General features: G+C 44.1%; 1 protein-coding gene across 2 annotated transcripts; it reads left to right on the top strand.

Annotated features, from left to right (window-relative positions):
- The first annotated feature begins 165 nt into the window (after positions 1-165).
- LOC143109126 (bromo adjacent homology domain-containing 1 protein-like) lies at positions 166-26,117 on the top strand. 2 transcript variants are annotated; one of them, XM_076271759.1, is made up of 7 exons: positions 166-779; positions 10,662-12,347; positions 12,574-12,932; positions 14,819-14,978; positions 15,303-15,382; positions 16,908-16,999; positions 20,631-26,117. In XM_076271759.1, exons 2-7 carry the CDS (start codon positions 10,682-10,684, stop codon positions 20,827-20,829), a joined length of 2,556 nt encoding a protein of 851 aa, XP_076127874.1. In that variant the 5' UTR covers positions 166-779; positions 10,662-10,681; the 3' UTR covers positions 20,830-26,117. The 2 variants fall into 2 exon arrangements, with proteins under 2 accessions (XP_076127874.1, XP_076127875.1); XM_076271760.1 differs by lacking the exon at positions 166-779 and adding an exon at positions 6,420-6,517.

Genomic DNA, 26,117 nt, shown 5'->3' with positions numbered 1-26,117 from the left:
AAGGGTGGGCTAGAAGAGGCATTTAGCCTACTCGTCAGGCTACCCCGAAGTGGTCTTAAGGGGTACAGGTGACGTCTCTCTACGCATTTAATGGGCACGAGTGTCCCTTTAAGAAACTCCATGTTTTTTTCACACATGTGATCGGACTAAGGAACGGGATGATGCTGTTATGTAAAATGCACTGTAATAGAACATGCCTGTTTGCACTAGAAAGAATTTGACGGACGGTTTTGGTCCCTGAAAAGAACTTAGTGCCGCGACGTATCTCACAGGACAACAGAAGTTGTCGAGCCTGCTGCCTGCCTCTCGGTAGCCCACTGGCGGCGCGTGAGAGTCCCAGACTACATGATTCTCAGGCTATGTGCGCAATTGAGGGATGTTCGTTCTGTTACTCGCGAAGCTCGTGTAATAATTTCTACCTGTATGTAACATACGACCTGGTCAACTGTCTTACAGTGCAGTAAGGTCTGGTTCCTGTTTGTTGCACACGAACAGCCTCCCATCCGAAGTATGGAGGCGTGTTAGGAGTTGTTTTCCTCGCACGTTGATTATTTCGGGGCATCCTCGGATCGAGAGACAGGCGAAGGCAACCTCGCGGTGGACATCAGACATTAGCGAAGACGATTCGGCGTATTTTAGATTAAAAACGGCTTTAACTGGTCACATCTGGCTCAATATGAGAGTAAAATCTTGAAAAGAGCGATACATTCCAGCATCGAGAGGATAAGCTTGCTTGCATCGACTTGCAGATCAAGCGACAACGGATTGCTTGGAAGTCGGTGAGTAACGCAAGACTAGACAGTTTCGCTTTTTCTCTGTGTTTGTGTCTGCCAACTTGGTTGTAACCATTAAGATTGCATCGTTTAACATTATATTGATTTCGATGGCTGTTATAAGCTACTCTGTACGATACTAAGGGAGTGGTACTTTCGTTGAAATGTGCGCTATGGACAGTGGTGGCAGTGGCAGCAGCCCTGCTGTTAGGTAGCCTATTCGGTTGTCCAGTGGTGTCCATCCAATTCCTGACACGTTTAATATTGCAATGTAAATATAGCAAATCGTTAAGTCAAATCAATAAGTCAGTATTTGTGGACACAGGCAGACAATGAATGTCACGTTTAATCAGATAATTAACGTTAGCTTATTAGCCATATGTGATCCTGGAAGAAGCTGTCGGGAGCTCCGATAGCTTACTTGACAGCAGCTTGCTAGCGACACTTAAGTACAGAAAAGTTAGAGTTTGTAGCACAGATGTGAACTTCACAGTGTGCATGTTCTATTGTTGTTGTGGTCAATGTGTAAATTTGTGTTTGTACGCGCTTGTGGGTGTAGTAGTCGTGTAATAGATGAGTCATGTCATGTATGCTATCATGTGCACACGGCACGTCATGGTTTGGAGAACGCAAGGAAGTGGATAGACGTAACTTCTTTCGATAGTCAACACATAGGTGTTAGGTGCCTGACATAATTTAGCTGATCACATTGCTGTATTGATGTGTCTCTTCTCTTAAATGTATGGGAAGCAAGTGTATTCATTTCATACAGTTTCCAACTAGAATTCGATGAAATCACATGCAGGTGCACGACTTGATCACGACCTTGTGGGCTGCTGCTTACGTCTCTTGTAGTGATGACATCACAGCTCGGACTGAGTAAGTGATACTTCAGCCATGTGATGCTGTTGATGAAGTGGGACAGTCAGTCACAACAATGCAATATTATACGCCCTGAATCGCAATTAACGCTCGATAACAGGAAGGGGGAAATCATGATTCAGAAATTACTGTTTTGGCAATTGTGTGCTTGCCCACCTGCTTCCTTCTTCTGACTGGCAGGACATATGACAGTTGATTAGGTGTTAAACTGTCCCTTTGAATGAACTGATCAGTCATATCCACCTCTCTAGCCTCAAGGTGACTGCAAGATCCCAAACTTTGTTTCGTCTAAACATTTGATGTGAAAGAGTGATACGGTGATGCTGTTGAGTTTGTCTTGTGTCTGTCCGAACCTCCTTACATTTTATCTGTCCTTGGTAGATTCAAACTTAAGGCAAATTTCCTTTTTGCCTCTCCGATCATCAGGGCTGTAACAACTGTTATTGCAGTTATAACCAAGATGTTTGAAGATCAATAATGTGTTCATATCAGCAGCAGACCTTGGTGTGTGTTTGTTGTCTGACGTATCATATCCTACTCCACGACTGTTTCAGTTACTACTGTCTAACCAGAGAACTTTGAAGATCAATAAAGTGTTCATATCAGTGCAGTCATAGTGTGCAATCAGCTCAGAAAGTATGCTGCTCCCTCGGTTTGGAATTAGTTGAAAAATCATTTGAAAGGAGCTGGTCTCATTGAACACTTTGAATGTTGTCTTAAAAGTATCTGGAAGCAAACCATATCTGATTTGTAAATGTTTTGAATGTTGATGAATGCTGCTTAGTGGTGCTTTTAACTTTGTTTTTGTTTTGTCTTGATCTGTAACTTTGGCCAACTGTCTCTCATCTTAAATGTTGATGTGTTTGTCTTTGTAATTGTGTGGCATCGCACGTGTTGCTGGCTGTTTTGGCCAGCAACTGTCAATGAATTAAATTCTTGGTTAAATAAAGGTAAGGCTAGCCTATAGTAATAATAATAATAAGAAGAAGAATAATAATTAAAGAAAGAACTTATACAGCTACGGTGAATCCTCTGATCAGGAGTGTTTCCATGAGCTCCATGATGGTTAGCCTGATCAGACTCGAGGCTTCTTCCCTATGCAGCACAGTGGGAACACTGGAATTAACCATATTACAGTAATTTCAGAAAGGTTTTTAGGGCCAATCCCAAAGTGAGCCCTGAGGACTAAAGACTGAAGACTCACAGACTTAATTGATCTCTGGTGCTAAGTGAATGAGTGTGAGGCCACATGGACTCAGAAATGGGATTGGGACAGTACTTCACGATGTTTAATAACAAAGATGTTGCTGACACGTGTGTCGTGCTGTTGTTTACCTTTGTAATTTCCCGATTTTCTCTATGGTCTCCGTGGTAAACGTCACAACGCTTTGAACTGTGGGTAATTCCCTTTGGTGAAGTCTGCACCGATGCAGACTCACGGAAAATGCTCGGTAAGCGTGTACTCAAACCCCCATACCCTTTGAAATTCGACATTGGGACAACCCTTACGAATTTCGCGAGAACGCGCACCAAAGTCTGTGAGTCCGGACTTTGGGATTGGCCCTCATTTTACTAGGTTAGCTCACCTATAGATGTTTTACAAATGGTTTGTTGAAATTCAAGTCCAGTTAAAATTGTTGTAGAGCAGTTATTGAGCATCACCTTGACCAAACCTAGGCTAACCCCTAACCTCTACCCTTCAAGACAAATTGTTATGTCAACAGAGGTATGTTAATAATTTGAGTATCTGTACAGTCCATAACAGATCATCCAAGTAAAGTGTGTGACCAGTTAAGCTGTATCCTACTTTCTCCCCTCTCATTGGCAGTCTGTAGGGTATATCACTGGCAAGCTGTAATGTTTGCTGTCCATAGCCTAATGTAGTCACTAGTCAGCTCACTGATAAAACCATTGCCTACTTCATTACCTCATTACTTTTCTCTGTAGATGCCGATACTACAGGTCAGCATGAACATGCTACAAGTTTTCAGTCGCATTCCAAAGGCAGACCCTCTCTAAACATGGATTTTTAGAATAGACTGTCTGAGCAGACTGAGTCAGACATTTTACACTCTGAGAAGGAACGAAAACAGACACAACAAGTTAAATTGATAGGCTATATAGTCTCATGTTATTGTTTAAAAATGATTGCATGTGAGTGAGTTTACGTGTAATTTGCATAATTGTGCTCATCAGTGGATTATGGTGCTAGTGTTTGCATGGGTGCAATAGTCTTTTAGATTATTTGGACAGAGATGTCTGCCCTAAATGGACCTCCCCCAAGACAACACAGTTTTCAGATCTCAGCTGTAGTCTGAACTGGCTGGGGCTTGGCAAACATGTCATGAGTTGTGCTTACTTGCAATAAAGCAGGTGTAACCATTCATGTTCCTCATTGCTGTTGAGCAGAGCCAGGGTAGTCGTGATGTTGATCAGGCACATTAGCAGGTATCAGTCCAAGCCGCTGTGCTTTTAAACGAGATCTGTGATTAACAAAATGACTAGAGTGGCTGACAACAGAGCAGGAAAACAATTAGCAGAGGAAATGTGACTGATGTGGTGGTGAATATAGCAACCATCCAGATGCATTTGCCCTTTAATGTTGGAACAATCTGCTCTCCATCAGTATAGAAAGTGAATGAAAGTGGTTAAACTCTCTCTCTGGGTCTGTCTGTCTCTCTCTATCTATCTATCTATCTATCTATCTATCTATCTATCTATCTATCTATCTATCTTTCTATCTATCTCTCTGCCTGTCTCTCTCTGTCTATCTATCTATCTCTCTGCCTGTCTCTCTCTCTATCTCTTTCTCTCTCTCTCTCCCTCCCATATTGGCCTGTGCTGTAGCCAGGGACAAATCCCGGTGGGCCACCATATCTGTGGGCCGATGGGCCATCAAAATAGGCTTAGTTTTTACAAGACACGCGCGCCTCCTCACTGGCCCTTCGGTCGGCAGCAGCAGCAGGGAAGTCCTGAGCCAAAATTCATCAGAAGGAATTCTGTCTGCTCCATCACACGTGCCGAATGGCTTTTCTGTTATCCAAGTTACACTAAAAACACATCTATTCTAACAATACTGTATTATGCATTGTATAATAATTGAATAGGAATAGGAATACAATAGGAATAGAAGCTTTATTTGTCATTGCATAAAATACAGAGTATCAACACAACGAAATTCAAGTTGCTACTCTGGTCAGTGCTTTTTTAAAAGAGCAATATATAGTTCATAAATAAATAGGTAAATATACAGAAAAAAACATCCCCAATATGCCCCGCCCTCTTTCTTACTCTCACACACACTCTCATCCACCCAGCCCCAAACACAGCACAACATTTACACACAAAAAATACTCTCCAAACCCTCCCAGACAGAACACCCTCCAGCACACATGAGTAAAATAGCCGCAGCCTAAATAGCAGGAAAAGTGCCGAGTGCATACTGTAGGTGCACAGAATGCAATATTGTCCAGAGGTGTTTGAGGTTGAACATGGCAGGGGAGGGGAAGATTGGGGGGGTGGGGGATAGCCACAGTTTGCAGAGGGCTACTTGTGACGCGGTTTTGTGTGTTTGTTTTGAAGAAAGACTAAACCCTGGCAAGGTTTCAAAACAAAGCCTTGAGTCAGCTGATTTCGGTGACTTCTCTTCCCAGTCGATGTGATAGGCAGGGGTGTGAAAGATACGGCACGGGCGCCAAATCTGGCCCGCCAGCAGGTCATAACCCCCCCCCCCCCCCCCCCCCCCACACACACACTTCCCAGATGGTTTGAGTAGGAAGGGGGGGGGGGGGAATAGATATTCACATCCTGTTATCATTGACTATGTGTAATAAGCAAATATCTCTATGATATGATACATTAATTAATTAAATGTAGCACTACACACTATCTTTAGGAAGAAACATGCAGAAAATGAATAATGTGGTTTGCTACACTAACAATTAGGCTACATTGCAACAAAGAAAAAGCAGTATATGACGGCATATAAGCAGGCTATGAAGTGGGAGTAGTAAAGGAATTTATGATGAGACAACATGATATCCATGCAGAAAAATGAGAATCACCATGAGTGGTCTTGACAATGACGGCCCCCCACGAGGTCTCATTCCAACAAATCCGCCGCCCTGTCCTTCTGCGCTAAAGTCGGATTTTTATGATGTTAACCCGCGAAGTAGCCTAACCTCAGTCTATGTAAGGCGCAATTGAAACAGCATATTGTTGAAATGTGACGCACAGTCGGGCACCCAGTCACCCGACTCTCGCTTTCCTTGGAAAAATGACTTTGCGTTTCCATAAACAGTTTTGGTTTTGCTCGGACAAGATAAGGTTTCTAGAGAAAAGCAACACAGACTAACTTGATCCAATTTCCTTAGGACTGTGTTGCCTGAAACAGGTGGAATGGGCATAGAGGCGGGCCTGTATTTTGTGGACTGTGGTCATTAATTGGAGTTTTGACATCAGTCAGATGTTCTGTCAGCCACTGTGGGTCTACACAAGAAGACACTGTGAGTCTACACTTAAGACAAGTCATCATATGACCATGATGATGATGAACGTTCCATGGGTTGTCTGAAAATGAAGGCACGGGCTTCAGGTCCAGGTCGAACTCCACAATTAGTCACGCAATTAAGCTATCGATATTTTACGAGACAAACGAAAAGCTGCCTTCAGCTCATTGGAGGGTAGAAATGTCAAGCGCTCAGTATCTGGGTGGCAATTGGTTGGGATGATGTATTGTAGGTCGCCAGAGCAGAACCAGGAAGAGGACGGTTTTCTAGAGACAGCCTGCGTACCTCGCACATCGAATCTTTTGGCGAGCTATATTGAAACTGTCATCACACTTGAACTGGATGACTTGTAATGTAAGTTAGCCTACGTCTTCATTGTTTTGGTATAACGTTTTGTATGCATGCTCAAGTTTAGATCAGAGGTACAGCGAGCCTTATTTTCGCTTTTGCTCCGCGCGATTGCCATTGGCAAGGGGATTTAGCGGTGTGACAGACTAACTCGGCCGTTAGAAAACACTAGACTGCAAACGGTAGGCCTACATAAAACCCCCGTAAACAAATATCAAGAAGATAGGCTACTTCAGAACTTTACGTGAAGCCATGACGTCCATTAAAGTAATTTGGTGATGAGAATTCCATATCGAATTCTCTTGTGTACCAAGTCAGTGGCCCTGGAATTCGAATATGTGAGATGTGAGATGTAACGTCATTAGACATGTTACACTCCGTTAAAATCTTAAATTCAATCAAGGTAGGTGTCTGTTGCCTTATATTTCATCGTGAACTAATTTGGTAGGCTACTTAACTGATGCTCAAGAAATGTTTCAAAATAGACGGTCCTTCCATATTCTTGTTAAATGGAAACGATGGTGGTCTTCCAAATTCTTGTTAAATGCAGACGATGGGGTTTGACTTCACGGGTTGTTTCGATTTCAAGATATAAAATTGTCTTTTTAAAGTAATTGCAATTAAATCCTAATAGGACAACTTTTTCGTCTTTTCACACAACATTGAAGTTAATGTGGTTAACTTTGTGGTTTGTGGTCACGGTGCCCTCGGCGTGTTCAGTCAGGTGTAGCCTGGGCTACTGCGTCTGTCGCAAATGATGATCATACAGGTGAGGTAATAGCAAACAGATGGAGAACATAACAATTATGGGATTCTCCATGTCAGTGATCGAAAAAAAGCAGTTTTGAGTCCGACTGCACCCGACACTGATCTGGCGCATTTCCGTTCCAGTTATGGCGCACTCCCAAACGCTTTGGGGATATGGCATATTGACATTATACATATAAATGCACGTTAGTGCCTACACACCTCACAACAAAGTAGAATACACACAGAGAGAGAGCGAGACTAGAGTAGGCTACACACTCATATCATACACAGTGACACACACACACACACACACATTGAATTCTTGATCTGGAACTCCCTGAATGGGCTGTGCTGTGCATCCTGCATCTAGTAACTGTTTTCATGTACCGTACCCTGGCCTTTGCACTCCTGAGAACCATTTAATGAATTCCCAAAAATGAGCCAGATATGCGTTGCCATTTTTTAGGTCTTCTTTAAGTCGTTAATTATTAAGAAAGTCCAGAGTTGCCGTTATTCTTTTTTCCACATTAAACCAAGTTGAACCCAAGTGTCAAGTTGTGTTGAACTGTCCATTTTGCGGAGCCTTTTGCACTTGTTTTTGCGTGTGAGAAAAGTGGGACATTCAGTGAGTCGAGTCGAGTCGAGAGAAGCTTCTTCCTCATTCTTCCATGGTGAGAACCCACATCACACGATGTGCATGCAATGCCAAGTCCCTAATGCATTTGATGGAATTCCTAGAACAATCACCCCCACCCCCCGAGGATAATTCCCAAAACACCTTTTTTGATTTTTGATTATTCACCATGAGGTGCTGGCTTGCTGAGTCAGCATTAGCTAATCAAGGCTGGACATGACTCAGCAGGATAACAATCGAGCGAGGTGCTGCTGTAAAGTGGACAGGGTGTCGTGTGGGCGTCTCGGGTTGCGAACCCCGCAGCGGTTTTCCAAAGCGTCCCTGATAACTTCCCATTTTCCAGTAACTTCCCATGATTATGTTTATAGTAACCGAATAGGCTATTCAAATAGGTCAGATGCAAATGGTGACTCAGACATTCCATTATCCAGGGATGCCCCTATTAAGAGTTTCATGTAGTCATGTGCTTTTTCCCCCTTAATTATCTCATGTAGTGAACCTGCCTCCATGTTGGGAGTCTCACACAAGAGGATGTTCAGGTCATCCGTGTGTTTGTGTCAAGTGGAGTTAGGCTACTGCTGTGGTGTCTTGTGGAGACATTTCGAATGTTGGTGGGAAGTGTTATGACTCTCTTCTGGTGTCACATGCAGTGTACCTGCTACTGCGTTGGTGTCCTGTCCCATGTACGTAACCTACTGCGTTGGTGTCCTGTCCCATGTATTTAACCTGCTGCTGTGTTGGTGTCCTGTCCCAATAATTTAACCTGCTGCTGTGTTGGTCCCGCTCCATGTACGTAACCTGGTGCTGCGTTGGTGTCGCGTCCCATATATTTAACCTGCCTGTTGTGGCGTGTTGCTGTCTTTATGTAATGAACCTGTTGCTATTCAGTGGAGTGAAAATGTTTCGGTGTGTAATATTGTGATTCCATCTCTGTTCTTAGTGTTGGGTGTAATGAAATTCTTAAGTATATATTGAGTTAAACCTGCTGTGGGTGTGTTGGTATTAGCTGTATGAAGCTCTGAGCTGTTGTGACTATGTCTGTGTTGATGTTTGAACCCGTCACTCTGTGGTTGGTTTAAGTGTAGTGAAACTCGGGGTTTAAAGTTCTCAGGCACTGCCCATGACATCAGACCTGGGACATGTTGTTTAAGATTAAAAAAAATAAAATAATATATATATATAACAGTTTAGAAACTTTCTGGTAACTAAATAGCCTAGAGACTTTTGCATCAAGCCCTGGAAACTCTTTACTGCAGTATAGTACGGTGAAACTGTTGGTGTTTAGTGCTGTTTAGTAGCCTGACATAGTCATACTCAATTCTAGTCAGAATATGAGTCTGATACTGCTCCATTGGGACTTAATTATGGGGTGTGTTTCAACCGAGACAGGGGGGAATGCCTCTGCACTAAATTGGACAGACCTAACCAATCAGAGCAACGAAATAGCTTACCATGAGGTGTAGGAAGCAAACACACGAACCATCCTTCTTCTCCACAAATGCTTTAACATTGTTTTCTGGTCTTTTGTAAAAGTTAGTGCCGTCAATAACTCCTAGCCTACAAGACTCATTAGCGAACTGTAAGAGATACGTAGTAGGGTAGGCTATTAGGAAAAAACTGATAGTTTTCCCCTCCCCTCTGTTTTTAAAAATAATTCTGTTGAACACTGATATGCTACAAACATGTTAAACAGCTGGGAAAGGCTGTTGCAAATCCCTCGAACAGGTGGTCAATCAGAGATTTCAAACGAACGAGGGAGCATGTCGCAATGCAACAGTGCTGTTTTCCCTTCATGAAAGTGAAACCACAAGTTTTCCCACATCTCAACTTTGGCCAAAGTTTTCAGAAATAATTGTTTTCAGTGATAAAACCTCATTAAATAATATGCATTTTCCATATGGGGTCTTAAAAGCCATGTATCCACAGCGTTTTTGTTTCAAACATAAGCCTAATCTAAGCGTGCTCAGATGACGTGATAGACCAGATGCTCTTGCTCACCTGTCCATCATCGTAAAGCCCGATTTGATTGGTCCGCCCGATCTAGGGCGAGCATACTTGCTCCACAATGGAGCAATGCCAGACCGAACTTCCCGACCTCAAATGTTGTGGGCGGGACTAAGTTCGGAATGGCACCCAGGCTAGCTGTTTAGTAGAGTGTAGTAATGTCCTGTGTATTAGCCGCATCACAGTGTTTTATGCAAGTTAAAAAAACGAAACCATATTAATACAATATGAACTGCCCCCGTATATTAACCTCATAGCTGAAGAAATTTTGCAAAATCAATGTTTAATTGCGGCTAATAGTTTGGAAATTACGGTAGTTTGTATCAGAAGCACTACTCTCAATCCTTTTACAGCCGTTTAGGTGTGTAGTGATGTGTTGTAGTGATCTTGCCTCTTTGAGGCTTGTGGTGACTGTGTATCTACGTATGAGGCTGAAATATCAGGCTGAATATTAGTTAGTCTCTTGCAATCACAATGCTAATGAGGTAAAACCGGGTGAAATATTCTTGATTTATTTCCCAGACAGAAAGAACGTTTTTGCCTCCGCCTCGTCCATCAGGGCACCTCGGCTGCTGTTATCCCTTACATATTGTCACTTGAAAATACAAATAAATTAACAATACTGTATATAGCCTACATGTGGATGTTTTGGTATTCATGTTACACTTGTGAATAAGTCTGTGAGGCTGTATGACCCATCTGTTTCATGTGCACTGTACTGCATTGAGCCCTTCTCTCTCTCTCTCTCTGTGTATTTCTTAGGCCCTGTGTAAAAGAATGCGATGACCCACGCCAGACAGAAGGGTTCCCTGAGCCGGTGCCACAGTTTTGGGCGAGACCAAACCAGAGGTTGGCCGCGTGGTGAGGCCATGGGCCGGGCCTGGCCCGAACGCTTCCTGAAAGAGGTGGGACCTAAGAAGGGTGTGGGCGTGGCCAGGAAGGGCCAATTAAAGGAGGCGAAAGAGGTAAAGGGGGAAGTGGACAGAAAGCACTACCCTCTGAGAGGACGTGGAGGCACCCTGGAGGATGAGGCGCTCAGCACCACCGTACGAAGCACGGAGCCACGAGCTCAGGCCGGCAGAAAGTGTGGGAAGGACCAGAGCGGGAGAGCGTGTAGGGGGAAGTCCGCAACAAAGAGCTTCAACAGCCAGCCTTCAGATAGCACAAGCACAGCAGGTCAGGTGTCATCTAAAACCACAACCACAACAAAAGTGCACCACCCGGGGCTTCCCCCAGCACTGGAGCCCCGCAAGCGCAGGTTAGCTTCCCTCAACGCCGAGGCCGTCAACAGCCTGCTGCTAGAGAAGGCAGAGGTGTCCCCAGCCACCAAAGTCGCCAAGAAGAGCCCACCGGACGGACCCGCACCTGGAGGTGAATGTAGCCCCTCTACAGAACCCGCTGCTCAGGATTCCGCCTCTGGAAAACCTCAAACGTGCCAAAGCCCAAAACAACAACAACAACAACAACAACAACAACAACAACAAACAAAGAAGCCCAAGCCAACAGAAAAGGATGAGATCGACTACTGTAAAATCTTTGCTCCCACTCCCCGGCGCCTGGCGGGGCTCAACGCTGCTGCCTTGCTGAAGCTAACCAGCTCGTCCGCAGCTAGCAAGCAGCGTGTGAAAACGGACAACAAGAGCCCATGCACTTCAGCGGGAAAGAAGGTGGCTGCTAGCACAAAGACACTTGCACCAGTAGCCAAGGAGCAGCTGAAACCAGCTGGACGGAAAGCGCCTTTGGCTGTATCGCCGGGGTCTGGCTACTTCTCCTGCAAGAAGGGGGGCTTTGAGCCCAGTCCGCACTGGGAGAGCCCTGTGGAAGATCCCCACATGGCTAAAGTGGGGTATCAGTCGGGTAGCGTGCCCGAGTACACGCTGAAGCAGGTCAAGGAGGAGCAGGTGGAGGCAGAGCTTAGCCCCTACTGCTGCTGCGGCCCCCCCGACACGTCGCTGGACTACTGCTGCCACCGGCTGGGCCTATTCCTCAGGCAGCAGCCTGCCTACCCCGAGGCTGAGGAAGGATCCTTTGCACCAGTCAAACAGGAATGTCTGGTGCCACAGCCACCGCCACCATCGTTACCGCACCCGTCGATAGCGCTAAGCGCCCACCACCCCTGCCTCTGTGCGGACCACTGTTTCTCCAGCTACTACGTCCACATGGCACACCCGAGGGCGCCGCCATTAGCAGCCTTAGGGTCACGACCTTTGACCTATGGCCCCCCTGCTCTCTGCCCTGGACCTGTCTCTGGCTCTAAGCTGCTAGCGCCCGGCCTTGCCCACTCCTCAGGGATCCCTCATGCGCCATTCTGCACCTCGGTGAGGTCGCCATGCTACGGCGAAGCCTGCAGGGTCTCCTCGTACACCTACAGAGCGCTGCAGCCCATGGCCACCAGGGGGTGCTCTTTCAGCACAGGCTGCTCAAGGTGTAGACAGGAAATCAAAACAGGTCAGGGGGATATATGTTTCTGATACGGGACCTCAAATAATGATGAGCTACAGTTATTTAGTTTCATACTGTGTGTGTATTTATAGTAATTTCATGTCTGCTTTGGTCAAAAGCTTTTGCAAAATACTATAAACGAATTCACATTTATTATAAACTATTACACATGTCTTTACTATAAACTAAGACAAATTTATTTTAATTTATTTTTCTTGTGTGCCCACTGCAGAAGGATACTCCTCACCACGACGAGAGCACAGTCCCTCTCTACTGCAGGTGCCCCCTGCACTGCCTCTCTCGGGCTGCCCGTTGCCCCAGGTTGCTACCCCAACCGCCCCCGTTCCCCACCTCCTGTCGCCCTTGTCTGAGCGGAGACCGAGTGAGCCGGGCATGGGGTCAGTCCGCGAGTGCCCCCAGGGCAGCAAGCCGTCTAACGGGGCGCTGTCCATCCGGCGCGCCAGGCTCTCCCTTAAGCAGCAGGCGCCCACGACCGCGCCCAGTGCCAAGCAGAAGAAGGTGGTCCGCCGACGCGCCACCAACGGCTGGCGGCCCCTCGGAGTGCCTGTCGAGAAGGAGGTCTTTGTAGTGGTGAGTGCTGAAGATATCACAACACAAGATGTGGGCACGTTTGTCCTCATACTGAATGAATAAATAAACGTTGATGCACAGTAGTCGACATACACACCAGACGTGGGTTTGTCTGGTCCTCACATGAAACAGACAGACAACACAAATACCAACTGAGGGCAGAGTCACTCTCACCCTGAACTAAGATCTAAAAGGAGATGTTTCATTCTCGACCAGAGGAGATGACATAAACTGGTGACATGTTCACCAGCTCTGTAATAAGCGTCAGTCAGCTCTGAGATGACAGGGAGCCCAGTTGACATTTCTTAAGTTGCAAGTGTTTGTGTTTTGTGCTGGAATTGAAGTACATCTATGCCCTGTGCACTCAGAAGCTGAAGACATACCCCAGCCACATTCCAACACAACCAGAGGAGGAGGTATTCACAGAATGTGAATATTCTAAATTCATTCTGAAGATGCAAAACTGTACTTTCAAACTCGGCTTTCTCCATTCCCATGGAAAGTTGATAGCGATCACTTTCATTTTATAAAATAATAAGATAAGTTCTGTGTGGATATAATTTTATCATCAGAGAGAAAGAGAGAGAGAGAGAGAAAGAGAAAGAGAGATTTAGTGTGACCAGTCTTAATTGTGGAACTGTTTTTTTTTTTTTTTGAGTAACTACTCCATCCATTACTAATTCATCTGTGGCAAATTGATGATGAGAGGGCTGAGAACTCTCTGAATGAAGCGAAAGCAGATCAGTCTCTCTCTAATTATCTGAATGAAGCAAAGGCAGATCGGTTTTGCTCGTGCTCATCGGCACAGACAGACACACTGGCCTCCCGTGGACCAAACTGACTCCACATCAGCGGTGCTGAACACTCCTCTCTGTGTTTGTACTACCCATTGGGGATGTAGACAGGGTGCTTGCGCAAGTCTGGAAAGACTGGAAAAGTATGGAATTATGAAATACTGTTTTCCAGACCTGGAATATGGAAGTCTGCTCATAGTATTTACACAAAAAAAGGTCAAAGATATTTAAAGGTCAAGCTCAACAAGCTCAACTTGTTTTACAAATCTATGAAAAGTAGCATCTTTAAAGAACAAATGAGTGGGGAAGTCAGGAAAAAGTTTGGAATTTTCCTTTTTGGAATAGGTGAGTGTCCCTAGGACCAGATTGGATTCTCCCCTCTTCAGCCATCACGTAGTTCACCCCTCCCACTGGGCGTTCATAACACCAAGCCTGTGACTCCTGAGAAGGTCTGCTCACTTCCCCCATGGCCACAGTGTTGAGAAAAGGGGGTTGGCTTCCCCCATGGTTACAGTGTTGAGAAGGTCAACTCACTTACCCATGGTTACAGTGTTGAGAAGGTCAACTCACTTACCCATGGTTACAGTGTTGAGAAAAGGGGGTTAGTTTTTACTGTTTTACTCGGTTACACCAAGGTCAAAGAGGTTGTGTTTAGGATGTTGAACGTGCCCGTGGTGAGTGTTTTACATGGTGCTTAGGGTAAGGATGAACATACTCAAACTATGTTTAGGATCAGGATGATGAACGTGGCCGTGTGTTTTCTATTTTGTTTAGGGTGAGGATGTTGAATGTGGCCGTGTTAAGTATTTTATATTGTTGAGTGTTTTATATTGTGTTTAGGGTGAGGATGTTGAACGTGGCCATGTTGAGTGTTTTATGTTGTGTGTTCAGGGTGAGGATGAATGTTGCTGTGTTGAGTCTTTAATGTTGTGTGTTCAGGGTGAGGATATTGAACGTGGCCGTGTTGAGTGTTTTATGTTGTGTGTTTAGGGTGAGGATATTGAACGTGGCCATGTTGAGTGCTTTATGTTGTGTGTTTAGGGTGAGGATATTGAACGTGGCCGTGTTGAGTGTTTTATGTTGTGTGTTCAGGGTGAGGATGAGCCTGCGCTGAGGCAGTGTTTTGAGGGCGTTCAGCGTGACGGGGAGGAGATCCGCGTGCGAGACACTGTGCTGCTGCGCTCCGGGCCGAGGAAGAAGTCCCTGCCGTACGTCGCCAAGATCTCAGCGCTCTGGGAGGACCCCAAAACAGGTCAGACAACAGGGTTGTGTTTATTTATTTATTATTATTATTTTCCTTAAAGAGACTATGTATTGAATTCTGTTGGATTCAAGTTGTTCAAATGAGCTATTACATTTTTGTGTTTGTATCCAAGTATGTATTTACTGGTATCATATACTAAGTACCCTGGCTATACTGTAAAAGGCTTTGGGTAGTCCTGCTATAATTGATATATAAATACACTACACTATATAATACAAAAAAGTAAGGGGACACTTCAATCACACATTGGATCAGTACTTTGTGTGTGAGATACATAGTAGTGAATTTAAACGACGTCTCCTCTGTCCCCAGGCGAGGTGATGATGAGCCTGTTCTGGTACTACCGACCTGAACACACCCAGGGGGGCAAGGATCCCAGCATGCACTGTGAGGTGAGTGGGAGGTGCAGGCTGACGCCAGCACTCCAGCACGTCTGTCAGAAACCGCACTAATTGATGGTCCTTTCCATTAGACTCGTAAATCATCGTACACCCACCCGTATAACATGTACGAATGAGTTGCTAAAGGAACGCTTTTCTCTCGAGCCACGAGGGGCTAGTCACTGTTATTGTTTTGTGCTACATGTAGCCTCTAGCTAAACGGCTGGAAAACAAATTGTTACATTGTATTGCACGCACAGCAAGACCGTGCAATGCATGAATTGGTGACCGGATTGAAGCAGCAATGTAATCTAGTGTGTAAGAGCATTGCATCAACATTAAAATGACCAACACAGTACATATGCAAAAAAAATACATGTCATCTCATCTCAATTATGGGCGCAGCCATGGTTGTTGTAAGGTCGTACGTCCACCTCGGGGTACCCTCGAGTACTCTGAGGTAAAGGGGGCGTGCCTGCGCAAAATGCCGCAAGAAAGCTGGGTAATTTGCACTTTCCAACTCGGGCGACGGATTTACAAGTCTAATGGAAAGTACCATAAGACCTGTCCATACGGCCAACCCTAAACTGAAATGATATGATGATATGAGCATCCACACTAACAACGCTAAACTGTAATGATATGATATGAACGTCCACACTAACAACGCTAAACTGTAATGATATGATGATATGAACTTCCGCACTAACAACCATAAACTGTAATGATATGATGGTATGAGTGTCCACATTGAACAATGATGAGTGGTTTCAGTCATTTAAACAGTCTCTCTGAAAGTGATGCCCAATGACATCATTCTTCATGTTGGTTGTTACTGTTGTAGTCTGTGGTGTGGACATTTTCCTGCTTATGAGTGAGAAAAATATTAACAAGTTAAGTGTTTACAATTATTTTGATGATCATCGTTGCAATGCAGACGTTAAACACCTTTAAGGTTGTATCAGCAATGGCGAGGTAACGTCACTTCTGTTGATGTTCAAACAAAACAGAGTTTTTTTTGACGGCCTGCTTATGGGGCAGGCAGCTAGCGGATCGTTAGGAAAGATTAGATAAATGTGATCATTTATGTTTGGGCCTTTTTTTTTGGGCCTGAAATCGCTGCAGCCGTGGCCTACTGGTTAGCGCTTCGGACTTGTAACCGGAGGGTTGCCGGTTCGAACCCCGACCAGTAGGCCCGGCTGAAGTGCCCTTGAGCAAGGCACCTAACCCCTCACTGCTCCCCGAGCGCCGCTGTTGTTGCAGGCAGCTCACTGCGCCGGGATTAGTGTGTGCTTCACCTCACTGTGTGCTCAGTGTGTTTCACTAATTCATGGATTGGGATAAATGCAAAGACCAAATTTCCCTCGCGGGATCAAAAGAGTATATATACTTACTTACTTACTTATACTGATACAACCTTTAAAGGCAAAATTCCAGCACTCTCTTACCTGAGCTCTACTGTTGGGGCATTGTCAGGTCCTCCAATAGCACAATGTTAAGAGTTAATACATTTCAATGTCTGTTTTTAATTTCACAGAATGAGATATTTGCTTCCAAACATCAAGATGTCAACAGTGTAGCCTGCATCGAAGACAAATGTTACGTCCTGCCCCTAGCCCAGTACTGTAGGTAAGTCAAGGTGTCCGAGCCTGAAGGTGCGTTAGATCTGTACCAGATTCCTCTGTGTTACAGAAATCACCAGGATGTGATTTACAATATTCTAGAATTTTCCTTGTGGAGAGTAAAGAACTTCTCTTTTGTCCTATTAATCGTATGTCTGTCTGAAATTGTAATCTATTCTATTCTATTCTATTCTATTCTATTCTATTCTATTCTACTCTACTCGAGTCTACTTGGTCTGAAACATCACAATGGAAAATAGAGTACTCCTCAGAGTACTCAAGTACTCGCTTTATAATTTTATGCCTCATATTCAAACACTCACACACACATATGTATACACACACACACACACACACACACACACACACACACACACACACACACACACACACACTCACACACTTCTACACCGATAGCTGGCTGCCATGCAAGGTCCCAACTTGTGTATCTGGAGCAGTTTGGGGTTTAGTGTCTTACTCAGACATTTCGATAATAGCTGTCTGTATTAGTTATGAAAATTATCTTACAAATTCACTTTTGGTGTCAAGTGACCTTGGGTGTCATGAAAGGCGCTTTAAAGGAGAATTCCGGTGTGATTTTGGCCTAAAGTGTGTTGAAACATGATACCGAGTGTGAACGTACAGTATGTCTCATAGCCCATCTCGGCTTGTCCCCTGCACTTTGAAATCTGGCGCTAGTTAGCCGATGCTACCAACAGCTTTTTCAATGGGGGTGCCTCGGGCATCGGCCTAGCCATGCAAATAAATCACTGTTTTACACCATTTACAAGGCTCAACGTATCTCCACACTTCATTGGTAGACTTCCAAGGGCCCTGACATTTAAAACGAGACATTGAGAACTTTGAAAAAGCACTGGTAGTTTACTTACAAGACGATTTATACAGACCGTATCTTCACAAAGTTTATCGTTTGCAGCCATCTTGAATTGAGTCACGATAAGTCGAGCGACGAGTAAGAATGAACAGGTATGATAAGGGATCAGATTCCAAAAAACTGTGGCTTCTTCCAGTAGCAGAAACTGGAATCCTAACTAGCGCCAGATTTCGGAGTGGAGTGGACAAGCTGAGATGGGCTATGAGACATACGTTCGCACTCGGTATCATGTTTCAACACACTTTAGGTCAATATTACACCGGAATTCTCCTTTAAATAAAATGTATTATTATTATTATTATTATTATTATAATTATTATTACTCTGACTCTGGAATCACAAACAGGGTCGGACCCCCCCCCCCCCCCCCACACACACACACACACACACACACACACACACAAGCCCCCCGATACCAAACTATAAATAACAAACACACAGTATTATGCTGTAGCAACACTTCATAAACTGAACCCAAACATTTATATTTGGACCTATAGCCTATAGCAGTGGTTCCCAAACTTTTAACAGGCATGTACCCCCTGAGATATTATGATCTTCCGGAGTACCCCCAACACCACCAATTGTTAACAAGTTTTTTTTGTATTGTTTTATTAATATTTATTTTTATCAATTTTGTCGAGAATAGTGAATAGGATCATAAACATATGATACAAATCTCATCAATAGTCAACATATGATAGGCCTACAAATGTGCTGAATATAATGATTTTAAATAGATCTGCACCTAATCTCACACACAATCGTCTTGTTGAATGCAGTGATCTTATCTGCTAGGTGCTTGTCTTTGCCTTGTAACTGGAGATTTAACTTATTGAGCTTTCCAAATATATCGCTAAGATAGGCCAGCTTCGTCAAGAAATGTTCATTAGTGACTGTGCTTGCAGATTCAAACATGCGCTCTTCCTCCAAGAAGAGGCGACTCGGAGCTCAAACACGCGACAGCACTTTACCTCGGGAAAGCCACCTTGCCTCGCTGTGAAACAGTACAGCCTTTTGGTCAGCTCTCCCATCTCCTCTCAAAATGCGGAGAATAGACACGCTTTTAAGGGCCGGGTCTTGATGAAATTCACCATTCTCACAACCTCGTTCAAAATCTCATTCAGGTCGGGACTAACTAAGCTGCCTTGACACAAGCGCTTCCCTATGAATAACACAGTGCGTCCATTGCGCATCGGGTGCTACCTGGGCCCAGGCTACAGATAAAAAAATAAATAAATAAATAAAACTCCTGTTTCTCACGTCATGTTCGCGCCCCACCTGGCATGTCTCCGCTACCCAGTAGTGGGTTGCGACCCACAGTTTGAGAAACGCTGTTTTACCCTCTCTGTTTTCACTCTCGAATATTTTGTTAATGCGGAGAAAATACGTTTTTAATGTGCAGTGCAAATGCGGAAGTTAAGTTACCAACGTGGGATAGAGAAAATGTTTGAAAAGGCATAGGCTATGTCTTTTTTCGCGTACCCCCTGAAATCAGTCCACGTACCCCTGGGGGTACGCGTACCCCAGTTTGACAACCGCTGGCCTATAGGTTATTATAATCACAATAACACGGGGGTCCGGGGGTGTCTCTCCGGGATTTAAAAAAAAAAAAATCATAAATAATCACACCATTTTAAAGTGATTTGAGAGGGACAGGATTCAGGGATAGGCTACTAAAGACAGGCTCATCTTCTGTCTGTCTCACGTCATGTTACCCCATGCATGTCACTGCTTGACTAAATGAAAAATATAGCTACTGAACATGGACATCGTCATAGTTGACAGAAATTACATTTTGTGCCACAACACAACCACAACCTTTATTTGGTGCAAATCTTCTCCTTTACTTTGTTAGTCCGCGATTCACATTAACTGTAGACTATCACCACAAGTGTATACTAAAGGTTTTTGCCCAAGTTTGTGTGCTGTCATCACATTTTGCAAAATTAGGCTACCTTTGTTACTAACCTACCAGTTGATACTCTTTACCTGCATCGACTCGCGATTGATTGTGCATCTCCATCTCTCGGTGGAGAGACTTCCACTTTCCAAGTTTCACTTTCACTGTCGTTGTGAGCTAAAAGGCTACTATATGGGAAATACTTTGCAGTTCCTTTTGAGTCCAAAAATGAATGGGTTTTCTTTAACCTGTGCTACACTTTTCCACCAAGTTGTGCGAAAATTGTAGGCTACCCGTAGTTTTTTTTATGTTGACAGACAAACTGCACTACAGTAGCCTAGCCTACATGGTGCAGTAAATGGAAGCTCTTGGTAGCGCCTGCAACTAACGTCTATAAAAACAATATATAGACACCTCTGATTGCTGTTTACGGTTAAACTGCGATGATGTGAACACCAGCCAGCGGAGGGCACTTATAGCCAAGGCTGCAACTGCATTTTTAGGCTAGGCCTAGGCCTACATGACAGGCCGCAAATAGGCTAAATAACTTTACAAAAAAAAAAATCCCAGAGGTCACCGGCCCACATGTGGACCGGCCCACGATTGTACAGATTACCAGTCCGAGCCTGATCACAAACATTATTTGTAAGGCTTAGAAAGCTGTGAGGCAATAAGAAGTTCAGTTTTTTTATTAGAATCACATACTTAAGCTGTAACAAAAAGGATTGAAAGATGAACTTTATTTTACAGGTGAGATGAAAAGTCAGTAATGTTACACTTTCTAGATTAATCTAAGCCATGATCAACTCTTAATGTTTGTTTGTATGTGTTTTGTTGCAGATATTGTGCCTTGATAAAGCGGCGAACAGAGGGAGTGTCCAAGGGCCCTCCACTGGTGCCTTGCCCTGTCGACCCGCCAACCCCGACCCCAACCCCCCCACACCGCCGAGTGCCCCCGGACGTCGACCCCGACCTGGTGTACCTTTGCCGTCACGTTTATGACTTTCGCTACGGACGCATCCTGAAGAACCTGCAGTAAGAGGCATGGCCTCTGCATCTGTGTGTGCGCACTCACAAACAAACACACACACACACACATTTTTACACACACACACACACAGAGTCGCCTACAGGGGGCATTGTTCCCCACACATGCACACCCCTGCCTTTTAGTGTAGGGGATGTCCTTGAGATGACCTTGAGAGATGCACTGGAATTATGGGAACAGGGCACGGAAGGTTGGGGGTGTAGCTACATTCTATGTCCTTAAAGTCTGTATTGACATGAATATTCAATGATTTAAGTAATGTTTTTTCCCCAGAAGCCAGGTGGCTTGTTTGGGGCTGCTGGCATTAACAGAGAGGATGCTGTTGCTATGCTACTGACACCAGACCAAAACCCTACAGGATCTAATAGAGAATACTGCTGTAACGCTACTAGCACCACACCCCTGCTGGCAGCAGACTGGTACCAGTCTGACCTGGTCTTGGTTCTGATCCAGATCTGGTCTCTTGGACTTGATTCTGATTCAGATCTGGTCTTCTGGGCTTGGTCCTGTTGTGTGTCTGGTCTTAGTTGATCTGGATCCAGCCTGGGCATCGTGTCTGATCCAGATCTGGCCTAGTCTCAGTGCTGATGAGTATTTAGCCTGTTCTGTATCTGGCCTAGGCTGATCTGGATCCAGGTGTTCTTTTCGGACCAGTTCTGTGCCAGATCGAGACCGGCTCTGCGGTACATCAGCACAGTCGTGTCCCTGATCAGGACGTTGTGAAGTCCAGGCGTGAGCGCCCGCATGCATTCAGCATCAGTGAAGGGGGTCGTGCCTGTGTCTGTTGACCTCTCTTTTATTTTCAAACCAGGTCAAACGAGGGACAGTCACGACCCCAAAGTCCAAGCCCTTGAATAGCACCCAGATGGGAGCTGGTCCTGAATGTGCTCAGGGGCAGATCTTAGTCAGACCCAGGCCAAACCCCGGCCATGTTGGTCCCAGAGTATACTGCTGACGGGGTCTAGATAGAGTCTGTTCAACGTGCCCTATCCTCACACCTACCCCTTTGCCCCTCTCCAAAACTTGCCTTATTGCGGTAGGCAGCTAGTTCTTTTCCTGGCCTTCCGTGCTCCATTAAAGCTAATCCTTGTTCTTCAGCAAGACAAAGGACAATTAGCATCAGTCCAATTTTGCATCCTGCTGTCATATACCGATTCCATCACCCACACACCTGAATCAATCAAAAATGTTGTTAGACAAAGCCTGCTACATCTGATCATTTGGAATGAAGGCGTGAATATCGTTTGGAATTGCCAGTTACTACATACTCCCCTGGAGAGCCAGCAGAATTTGGCGTGAATCTGGATTGAATCTGAAGTGGATTTGGATGTGTTAATTTTAGACTCAACCATGGTTTTTGATTCTGTGATGGCATTGTTTTTGTAAATTCTACAACCTTTAAAATATGGTTACACAACTACATTTATTCCCAATTAAGTTAAGTCACTTGTAGATGTGACATAAAAATATAGTGATATTTTATTAGATCTTTATTGCTAATGCTATCCTTATAAATTATTTGCATTTGTATGTATTTACATCATAAGTTCATTTATGTATTTATTTATTTGTTTATTTCACACACTTGAGTGAAATGTATATCTGATCCCTGCGGCATCTTTTAGTTAGTGGAGATGGATTACAAATGTGACTGCTGCTTTAGTGAGCAGTGCCCAGAGGTGGCCTGAGGCATCTTTTAGTTAGTGGATATGGATTATGAAATGTGACTGCTGCTTTAGTGAGCAGTGCCCAGAGGTGGCCAAAGCCATTCCCCCCTGATGTCCAGGCAGACTTCAGATGGAGTGACCGATGGTCATTTGACACCGGTCTGACCTTTACTCTTTTCTTCTCTGTCCCGGCCCAGTGAAGTTGCACTAATTCAGCCCATAATGGGTGGAACTGGTTGTGTTTCATGGGCTCTCTCTTTCAGGTTTGGGAAAGGGGGCATGACATCAGTGCCCCTTTAGATGGTGGTGATGTGTCACATTCCAGTAAGGGACTATTCCATTCTGTCTTGCAGCAAATGCAGTAACTAGTTAGCTGATCAGTAACTGTCAAATACAATCAAATTGTTTTAGTTTTTTTTTGGGACCATAACAAAACAATAAGCGTTCCCAAGACTGGATTTTTTAATTTGTTTTGTCCATCTTTCTGTATGTTTTAAATATTATTTCAATTAATCTGACATTTGATCACACATTTCAGCCCTGACCTTGTCCTGACCTTGACACGTGGTCTGTTGCATTTGTTCAGCTTAAGTGTTTGTGTTGCCATCTTTCACCAGTTCCTGCGCTAGTTTCTCTGACAGGAAGATATGCCATCTAGAACTTGTATGGCTTCCTCTTCTGGTCTCGTTCCTGTCCTGGCAGGAGCAGCCTAAAAGGAAATAGTTTGAAAAGTTTTCTTTGAATTTCTATGAAGCACCTTTAAGAGAGTTCTCTGATGAGAACAAGCTGATTTGACATCAAGGCTTAAAACCTGGTCCTTTCTTTCATTCACGCCCCTTGTCACGGAACTCGCTCTGCTCCAGGGTTCTGCCACTACATATGCAAGGACAAGGGGCCATTAAACTTCCATAAGCAATTTCACCCATGTTGAAATTACAGCCAATATTCTGGAGCACATATCCTTCTTAAAAAGATATCTACAATCGGTTTACTGCTTCTCTAAACAAGCAAATGCAAAACAAATTCAAAGACAAATATTTTACTATGTCTATTTCCTTAGTTGGAATATGCTATGTATATTTTTCAATGGAGTATTTTTGGAAAAGAAAATCTTTATTCCGATGAATGATTCTAACATTGCTAATTTCTGATGAGATATTCCATCATTGATGCATTTAAAGTGGAGAGGTAAATAGCCCAAGCCTGACCCAAAGCTGAAAAAAGTATTGAGCCATCAGTTGAAATATTTCTAAGGGGATGTACATATTTTCTTTCTTTAATAAGTGAAAGGTAGTCTTTTATAGATACTACTCAGTGCATTTGTATTAAAAATTTAAAAATCTGATTGTAATGAAACTTCTTTAACAAAAATGTGTACATTTTTAATTAATTAGATTTTTTTTTCTTTACGTTGCAATATTGTGGTCAGTGACAGTGACTGCTGTATTACAAGAGATAGTTATTTAAACTATATTATTTAAAAAAAAATGTCTATTGAAAAGATGAGTGTATGTTAATATCTGTGTGACAATGCAAGTTAGCATCACTGGTGAGGACCAAAGCACACTCTTCTCAACCATCTGAGAGGACTCCCACCAGAGCTGGGTCGGCCATTTTGAGTCGGTTCCTCCCACAGACCACATATGTGGGAATCGAGTTAAAACACACATACACACACACACACACACACACACACCACTGTTTCAGGGATCACACATTCTCTGAAATGCAGAGCTCTGAATGCTACTGTGTTCTTTGGAGCTCGTTTCTAAGCGAGAACGTTTCACGGTTCCGCTGAGACCCTTAAGAGGCGTTCTGTATCGGCCTATGGAGCACCTCCGGGTCTTACTCTCTGAAGAGAGGGGATGGTGATGGTGGTCTTCTAGTCTGATATCCCAGATGGCTGACTCTCTCTGTGGGCCTCAGTGTCTCACGCCAGAGAGCAGCGGGCTCGGCCCAGATGTGGTCTTCCTCCGGGCCAGATCTGGGCTACTGAGTCCGCTCCTGTCTGTGAGTGTGCTGTATGATTCTGTACTGTTCTGTCTTGATCCTCTGAGATTTTTTTAATCGGTGAGCTCCTCAGCTGTGCTTTTGTTTTAATTAGTGTAAATTAACATTAACGATGTGAGTGGGTAATATACCCACCAAAAAAAAAAAAAACAACAACAAAAAAAACATGTATATCTTGAGGCCATCACACTGTATTGAGTGTGGCCCTAACTTGGCATGTACCCTTATTTCCCACCAGGGGGAGCTGTTCAAGGGGAATCCTGAATGCTCTGAGCAGTGAGCCTCTTACATGCAGTACTTTTCACAGAGAGACTAGTGTGCTCAGCTGTCCTGCGAAGGCTCCTTAGCCCAGAGGAACTCCCACAGTCAGCTGCTACCTGTCTGTCTACTTAGCTATTACAAGCCATCTACGTAGACCTACCTACCCTTACTCCAGCGAGAGCAGGAAATGTGGGAGGGTTGTGACATCTGCTTCCTCATTCCCCTGATTTGAGATCTTTTAAGATGTGGCTCCTGGTGAGAACGGGGGCATTTGGGGATACAGCTGTAAGTCAAGTGCTCACTGGTGTTTCTCTGTGAGACAGAGACGAATACAAGCTGTGTAGTATGAAATCTCTGTAATCTAAAAGGAAAACTCTGCTCTATTTTTGGATGATAATGATCCAAAGTTTCGTTGGGGACTAAAATGATGTTAATTGGAGAAGCATTGAGTGAGATCGGATGTAGTGAAGGCTAGGCCTCAAGGCTATGCTATATGCTATTTACTTGCACATGCATATTCCTGTCTTCCTCAAAACTACTCAACTACCCAAGCAAAAGTTTACACTCATTATCATCCAAAAATAGACACTAGGTTCTTCGACCGAGAATATCCTGGTGTCCGCCTGGACGTTCTCCACCCACAATCCCTCTCCCTCCTGGCTAGAAAACCCAAATCCAAATCCCTCTTACTAGTATTCAGGGTAGTTATAGTATTTCCCCAAAACTATGGGACTAACTTCCTCTGTAACTGAAAGTGTTGAAAAGGACCCCTTTGGTGGTGGTTAGTAAAGAGCAGAATTGTTCCTGAAACACAGCCCAGACGTCCTTGATTGTCTTTGCCTGATTAGATATGTGGTGGGTACAGGGGATATCTCTAGTCTTTAGTCCCCATGGCAGACTGTAGACTTCCTCTCACTTTTATGACATCACTTCCTCTACAACCAAAATTCTAAGAGGGGGAAAGCAATGATATGGAAGTTGTCCAGTGCTCAGAACGCTTTTTTTTTGTTCTATCCAAGGCTTAATGTTGGCATATATCTATATTTATACATATTTTGATATTTAAGACTGGGGATGATTCCTTTTGAAGAGTTATTTTTAAGTAGAGAGATGTTTGTACTAGATCATTTTGATTCGCTTTGTCATGCACTCTTTTTTTGTTTGTTTCTAAGTGTTGTTTTGTTTTTTTAATGAAGTAAGAATCCCTGCTGATCTGTTGTTCAAACTGAAAACCTATTTATACGTTGTCTTTTGTGAGTATAACTTGGACTCCCTTGATCTGCTGGCCGTACCTTTTTCGAGCTTCTGCCTTTGAAGGGAATAAAATGTACCTTGATATGA

Source organism: Alosa pseudoharengus, unplaced genomic scaffold (genome assembly GCF_046254945.1).
Source record: "Alosa pseudoharengus isolate Yale_2024_CS ecotype anadromous, Long Island Sound unplaced genomic scaffold, YU_APseudo_1.1 YU_APseudo_1.1_scf_7, whole genome shotgun sequence".
NCBI classification, from domain to species: domain Eukaryota; kingdom Metazoa; phylum Chordata; class Actinopteri; order Clupeiformes; family Clupeidae; genus Alosa; species Alosa pseudoharengus.
Note: the sequence above shows the minus strand (reverse complement) of the source record. Positions and strands in the feature narration are given on the sequence as shown.